Here is a 7,298-nt window from a genome sequence, read left to right on the forward strand (position 1 = left end):
CTCTGTTATAAGGTCATCTTGTATTCTTGTAGCAGTAACACCAAACATGCATTAAAAAGTGCCAATCTAGGACTGTCATGTAATAAACGTAAACTCACGAGGGTCTCGCTGTAAAGTTGCCACATGCCAGCAAAGCTAATCTGCCAAAGTAGCTGACGTCAGCTAATTTTGTCTGGCCACGGTTTTCTCCGGCCGGTTACTGGCCTCCTTCCGGTGACCGAATCGTAAAACAAAAAGGATCCATTATTAACTATATTATTAATTCTTAGATTATATATGTTTTATTATTATATTAACCTAATTAAGTTCTGGAAAGCTACAATTAAGATTCATTAATATCTCCTCCTAAGTCTCTAGTACTATATATTACACCCTAAGTTGTTACCTCCTGCCAATTCCCATTCACTCCAAGAAGATTCAACCTATATATAAAAGAGAAGGGATTGATATATAAAATTCCATGCTCGCCATGGAAGTGATAATGGACGAAGCCGGAGATCTCGCCATCTCCGGCTGCGGCTCCACCACCACCATGGACGCCGATTGGTCCCCCGTCGTCGGCGACTGGGGCCCTCTCTGCACAGACGACGACTTTCAAGGCATCATCGAATCCATTCTCAACGACAACAACTACGACTACGAGATTATGAACAATAATTCAAAGTCAAGCAGCACCACTACCAGCGGCGCTGCAACGCCGCAGGCGTACGAGCCAGTCGCGGTCGATGTCGCGTCTTCCAACAACGACGACGACAAAGACCTTCGCGTCGTCCACCTCCTCATGGCGGCCGCCGAGGCGCTCGCCGGCCCCCACAAGAGCAGGGAGCTCGCACGTGTGATATTGGTTCGGCTCAAGGAACTGGTCTCCGTCTCCGGGGAGACCAACATGGAGCGCCTCGCCGCGCACTTCACCGATGCGCTGCACGGCCTCCTCGACCGCTCCCATCCGCCGACTTCTGGTCGGACTCCCTCATTGTCGTCGCATCGCGAAAGTTTTACCGACTACTTGACCGCCTTGCAGCTGCTCCAGGACATGTCGCCGTACATCAAATTTGGCCACTTCACCGCCAACCAGGCGATCCTCGAAGCCGTCTCCGACGAGCGGCGCGTCCACGTCATCGACTACGACGTCGCCGAGGGGGTCCAGTGGGCGTCCCTCATGCAGGCGATGGTCTCCAGCGGGGCCCCGCCGCCGCACCTCCGCATCACTGCGGTGGTGCGCAGCGGCGGCCGAGCGGTGCAAGAGACGGGGAGGCGACTCTCCGCCTTCGCCGCCTCGCTCGGGCAGCCGTTCTCCTTCTCCCAGTGCAGGCTAGACTCCGACGATAAGTTCCGGCCGGCGGCTGTCAAAGCCGTCAAAGGCGAAGTCTTAGCCGTTAACTGCGCGTTGCACCACAACGGCGCGACCAACGCCGGAGCCACGCGTCGCGCTTACAAGCCCCTCACCTCGCTTCTGCTCGGCGCGGCGACGATGGGGGCGAGAATTGTGACTTTAGTGGAGGAAGAAGAGGACGAAATGGAAGAAGACGAGGAAAGATGCTTTCTTGGAAGATTCATGGAGCAATTGCACCGGTACTCGGCGGTGTGGGACTCCTTGGAAGCCGGCTTTCCAATGCAAGGAAGTGTGAGAAGCCTCGTCGAAAGAGTTATATTGGGCCCAAAGATCGCCGGTGCCGTAGGAAGAGCTTATCGAAGAGGAGGAGGAGGAGGAGGAGAAGAAGTGGAGGAGGAGAGAGAAGGAAGAGGAGGGTGGTGGAATTGGATGATTAAGATGGGGTTTAAGGGAATGGATATTAGTTGTTTTAATCACTGTCAAGCTAGGTTGCTCCTGGGCTTGTTCAATGATGGCTTCAGAGTTGAGGAGGATGGGCCCAATAAGCTTGTCTTGGGCTGGAAGGCCCGGAGATTAATCTCGGCTTCCGTGTGGTCGCCGCCCTTGTCATCGCCTTCGCCGCCACCGCCACCGCCGCCGGCAACTGCTAATGTTTGTCCAGCCGTTGGGTTTGCTGATGTTTTTGATTTGGAGGATTCTGACTCTTTCCTCATTGATGCTTCTCTGTTAGTTTAAATTATGGATGGTTTGTTGCTTAATCTCTTGACTTCCCTATGTTAAACGTCATCCAAGTTGGTGATTTAATTACGGTTTAGCATTATGTATTTGTATCTCGATGTCGTTTTGTGGGGTTTAATTATTTGATGCATTGGTATTAGGTGCAAGATTCTTGGAACCCTAGTATTTAATTCGGCACGCCTTGGGCAATAAAACGTCGTGCTTACGAAGCCATTGACTAAGTATAATTGACAGATATATTTTTGTATTTTTTGCATGTATTATCTTGCATAACCCTTCTAAAGTAAATATTTACATGCACATATACTTCTCAACATCATACGGGTGCCACTCAAACTGTAACTATTAAGACTTCAAGCTATAAAAGAATAGAAATACTTTTATTTCTTATTCACATTCATTTATTCCAGTTAAGAATGTTTTCATCTGCTAACTTTACTAAGCTTATATATGTATATATCATTATATTTTGAAGCCCTAGTGATGTATGTGACTGAAATCATTGGGCTCAGGTTGAGGTTATTATCATGAGCCCATTCTGGCTTCCAACTAGGCTTTGGCAGGGCTTGGGATTATATATTTGAGCCTTTATTTTGCTATATTATTGGGCCAAAGCAAATCCAATGCCAAGTGTAGATTTTCGGGCCTTGTTTGCTTTGAGTTCATAGACAAGTTTAAGTATCCCTAAATTAGTTCAATAATTAAATTTTTTTTTTTTATATCTAATTAAATTTAATAAGACTAACTAATAGAGTTCAAAGCTTAGTTTTAAAATATACAAGACCTCAATGTTCATCGAATAGGATGACATTATAACAACGACCGAGAAAGAAAATGGCGACGGAGAATAGAGGTAGTCAAAGAGAATTGCGCGAAGGGTCCCTATTGAAACTTACATTGCATTTTTCAACGTTTTTAATGTTTATAGGAAAGTGACGATTACCTTGGGAAAACTTTTGTTTGATGAGCGACAAAACGGTTGAATTTGCAAACAATTTTTCAATTTGCTTTCTGGTCAAAAGAATCGACTCCAGTTTTTCCAAGGATCGACGTCGGATTGATAGCTTATCGTCTAATTTGTAATAAAAATTTAGACCTCTATTGCCTCTGCGAGATAAACACATCATTCTATATTTTAAACAAAAAAAGACTAGCCAGATCTAAGTATCCTCTGGCTGTATTTGTTATACTATGGAGTTTTTTTAACCTATTTTTCCTCTTTCTTTTCCACTGTTTACAAGGGTTCAAAGGGAGTACTCAAATATTCAATACGGCAAGAGTGGCCAACACCCTTGGAAGACTCCTGCTGCTATGTTAATACCTTTGACCCAATCAAGCATTAATTACACCAGGCTACGCAAGTACCAATCTTTATGAGAGCAATATGAAACTTATCCTAACAGGCTAGTACTAGTTGACACATAAAATAGATACCAAAGGATGAACCTGACCAAAAAAATAAGGTCCCACTTATGGTCTTATGGATACACATGACACCTATGAATTTGATGCTAAGGCTAAATATTAGCCAAGAAAAATATGATTGGCATATATGTCAAACAGATACAAGACTACAAAAGTAACAAGAACATCTAAGTAGATAACTCTTGAAGAGTTGTTTAAGATACCTAGGGGATTCTCATGAATAATATTTTTGAGACTTTCTTTTTAAGATAATGAATTGGCTTTCTACCAAGAAAAAGAAAAAGTTGTTTTGAGTCACAAAGTGCACTAGGTCACACAGGTCCACGATATAAAAGAAAGGGGGTGTCCCAGAGCATAATGGGACATGAATAGGGGAAGATGTGAGCATAGAGGTTGTTCCTGCAAACAAGCCACTAAGATGCAACCACTGGCTAAAAATATTGAGGTCAAATGAATGAAATATAATCTACAACTTATATGTATCTAACCTCATATTTGTTATATATTTCGCCAGAAACATGCAGCTATGCTTTGGTTTGAAAATAGTAAACAAAATGTAACACTGAGGTCAGGGAGACAGTCAGCTAACAGGATAATGTAGCAAGATTAATCAAATGAAATGAGCATAATGAGCATCAGCTGGACAGGCATGTGGGGGAAAAAAAAATAAAATTAGAAGTGAGAAAGAAGCATATCCTTTTGGCTTGTAGGCCCTATCTTAAACCATTATAAGAACCTGACAAAGAGTTAGGACAAGGACGAGTCACTATCGTCGACTGCAAGGTTCATTAATCTTGCATCTGGACACATGAAAATGCTTTTCAATACCTAAACATACAGGCAACCTACTTGGGTCAAAAAGGTATCATGCTATCTTATGTGATGATCACACCATCACTAACTCCTCTACAACATTTATGAAAAAAAAATGAGAGTTGTTGAAGCTGATTTGAACTGATAGGAGGAAATGCCACAGAGGGATGCTATTCTATTGGCTTCCAGATCTAAGTTTCAAATTTTAAAAGCTGAGGAGGAAAAGGAGATGATGACAAAGGAGACTAAAGGTACAGGAGAATCAAACAGTAGGTAGAATAGATGAAAGTGCACAGAGTGCTTCAAGAAAGTTACTGCTTTCCATGTGCAGATTCAAACACACTTGGAAGTCGCAACTACAGAATCATAGCACATGGGCCCATCATCCTCTTAACTTTTGTATTTGATTATAACCCAGAAAGGGTGTTGATAACAAGAGAAACATGAAGAGCAGAAGCAGCTCTGAGTACCTCACATATTCAAATCATATACATGTAGACTTATATACATCTTGCAGTCATGGGATGTAAACAAGATCCCAAACATCCATCGTATGCCTTGGCTCTGTCGCTATGATCAGGGAGGTATTTGTCAACCTGATCGCTAACACCGCGACAACTTATGTAAACTAAAGAGACAACGAGTACAGTTTAGCGACGCTAACCTTGCACATTAGTGTCACAAAATTTTCCGTCCATATGATTCTGGACAGCCTTGATGGCAGCAACTCTAGCAGCTGTGGCCGCCCTGTTTGCAGCAGCGACAGCCTTATTTACTTGATCCTCTACCTTTGGGAGGAGCTTAGCATCATCAGCAGCTTTTCTCGCAGCCTAAAGAAACATAAAAAGTTTTAGCATAAGAATGCTGGTAAAAGTAATAAACATAGCACATGTGCATTAGTTGAAATGTGTACCTGAGAAGCCCGTTCGACAGAAGGGTCTGACTGTAGGAGGGGGATCTTTAAAACACCACAATCCCACTCTCCAGATTTTGTTTCTGCATTCCGAAATGTGTATGCTCCGAAACCTTGCCGCCGGCCTTCATGCCATGATCCCTCGTAGCAATGACCATTAGCAAAATGATATACTCCAAAACCATGGATTTTATCTCCAAAATACTGACCAGAGTACCTGTCACCATTCCTACACCAGACAAGGTTCCGATCATTAATATCCTCCCAATAGAAACAAAAAAAATTTAAATTTGCTACGGATAGGTGCAACTTGCTATTCCTCATAAATTGAGAACGTTTCAACCTTTCAGAATTTTAGAGCAAATGATAGAAAAGGAGGAACTGTAATAAGAGGATCCACAGTATTGAAAAATTGAGCTAATTAGTCACTGGTACTAAGCAATCATGCGACCAATAAAAGCAAGATGTGATCTTTAAAGACCAAAGCAAGGCATGGGCAGTAACTATATGAATAGAGCTGAAAGCAAAGTTAATGGAGATGGAAAACCTTGGTCAGATAAACCTATGTAATTTAGTTTCTATCCACATAACAAGACTCTCAAATCTATTAGATTTCAAAGAAAAAGTTGATTTCACATTACCATTGAATCATAGTCAAATATCAACTATTCCACCAAGACCAATTAAAGAGTATCATACTTTCGGCAGTAATTAAAGATGAAACCCAATAAAAGTAGATCAAGCAACCAACCACCCATTAATGATCGAACCAGCCAAGAAGTCAACCACAGAACACATCATCTTCTTTGCAGATCAACAAGGAAACTAATGGACTATCACAAACCAATAAAATCGTTCAACTATACAGACTAAGACCTTCTCCACATTCCTAACAATAGAAATCTAACAAGATTTCAAAAATAAAAATTAATGGGTAATTCTCACCTGAAATGATAAAATCCAAGGCCATGCTTAACCCCACACTTGAACTCACCCACGTAGCAACTCCCATCAGAGCAACTCTGCACTCCAATCCCATGGCTCTGCCCATTACACCACTCCCCAGCGTAGCTATCGCCGTTGTAGAACCGATACACCCCGAACCCATGCCGCCGCCCCTGCCGGTACTGCCCCCGGTACCGGCTGCCCCTCGCCCAGCTCTCGATCCCATACCCATCGTACTTCCCGTCAACCCAATCCCCCTCATACCTCCCTTTGCCGAAGAAATTATACACTCCACTCCCATTACACCTCCCCTTGTGGAATTCCCCCTCGTAGACATCACCATTGGTATAAAACTCCACCCCTTCGCGCACTATTCTCCCATTACAACTCCCAACTCTTCTCATTACCTTCTCTTCGTTGCCGATGAACCATCGCACCGGCTCGCTCCTCCGGAACCGGCGGCCGAGGCAAAGAAGTCTCGATCTTTTGGCGATCAGAGAGCAAATTGCTACGCCGAGGGCACCGAGGAAGAAGCTTCCATAGGTGGGTATCTCTGACCTCAAGTAGAGGGTGAGGAGGAACAAGAAAAGGACCAGAAACGGGAAGATGGTCTGGACTGGGGAGGAGGAACGAGGGGTGGAAGGAGGTTTCAGAGGCTTCCTCTCTTCTTGGCTCTCTTCGTCTAAGGTGGTGAGGCTACGAGAAGACCGAAAGGTGGCTCCTTCCATGACCTCCTCTTCTTTGGCTATCGTTATTTGTTCGAGATGAATGGATTCATGGAGAAGAAGAGAAGGTAGAAAAGAAGAGCAGAGGAAGAGTAGGATAGGATTTAGGAGAGACCGAGAGAGAGACAGAGAGAGACAGAGAGGCGGCTTTTATTTGATTTGGTTGGAAACTGGACCGTCCAGTTAGGATCGGACGGTTGGGAGACGATCTCCGCTCGCTTTATTTGATTTCGAGAATTGCTTTGGAATTGTCGCTCCCGGGTTTGGTCACATGGGATTGGATCCGGAGATGAAATCCTGACCGTTGAATGAGATCATAGCCGTCGGATTTGGTTTTACTCGTTTCGGGTGAGAGCGTTGGAGGTTAATTAGACAAGATTTATGTCGTTTAAAGTTAAACCCTCGC

At 43.8% G+C, this 7,298-nt stretch overlaps 2 protein-coding genes across 2 annotated transcripts; one reads left to right on the forward strand and one right to left on the reverse strand.

Moving 5' to 3' along the window:
- The first annotated feature begins 421 nt into the window (after window positions 1-421).
- Window positions 422-2,157, forward strand: LOC140774460 (protein NODULATION SIGNALING PATHWAY 2-like). Its single transcript, XM_073117466.1, has one exon. The coding sequence runs from the start codon at window positions 461-463 to the stop codon at window positions 2,066-2,068; it is 1,608 nt and encodes a 535-aa protein (XP_072973567.1). The 5' UTR covers window positions 422-460; the 3' UTR covers window positions 2,069-2,157.
- A 2,596-nt stretch (window positions 2,158-4,753) lies between these two features.
- Window positions 4,754-7,024, reverse strand: LOC140773871 (uncharacterized). The gene is made up of 3 exons (XM_073116646.1): window positions 6,168-7,024; window positions 5,223-5,451; window positions 4,754-5,139 (listed from the first exon to the last, which is right to left on the reverse strand). The coding sequence occupies exons 1-3, from the start codon at window positions 6,893-6,895 to the stop codon at window positions 4,969-4,971; spliced, it is 1,128 nt and encodes a 375-aa protein (XP_072972747.1). The 5' UTR covers window positions 6,896-7,024; the 3' UTR covers window positions 4,754-4,968.
- Between the last annotated feature and the right edge of the window lie 274 nt (window positions 7,025-7,298).

Source organism: Typha angustifolia, chromosome 13 (assembly GCF_048772165.1).
Source record: "Typha angustifolia cultivar Huaian chromosome 13, ASM4877216v1, whole genome shotgun sequence".
Classification (NCBI taxonomy): domain Eukaryota; kingdom Viridiplantae; phylum Streptophyta; class Magnoliopsida; order Poales; family Typhaceae; genus Typha; species Typha angustifolia.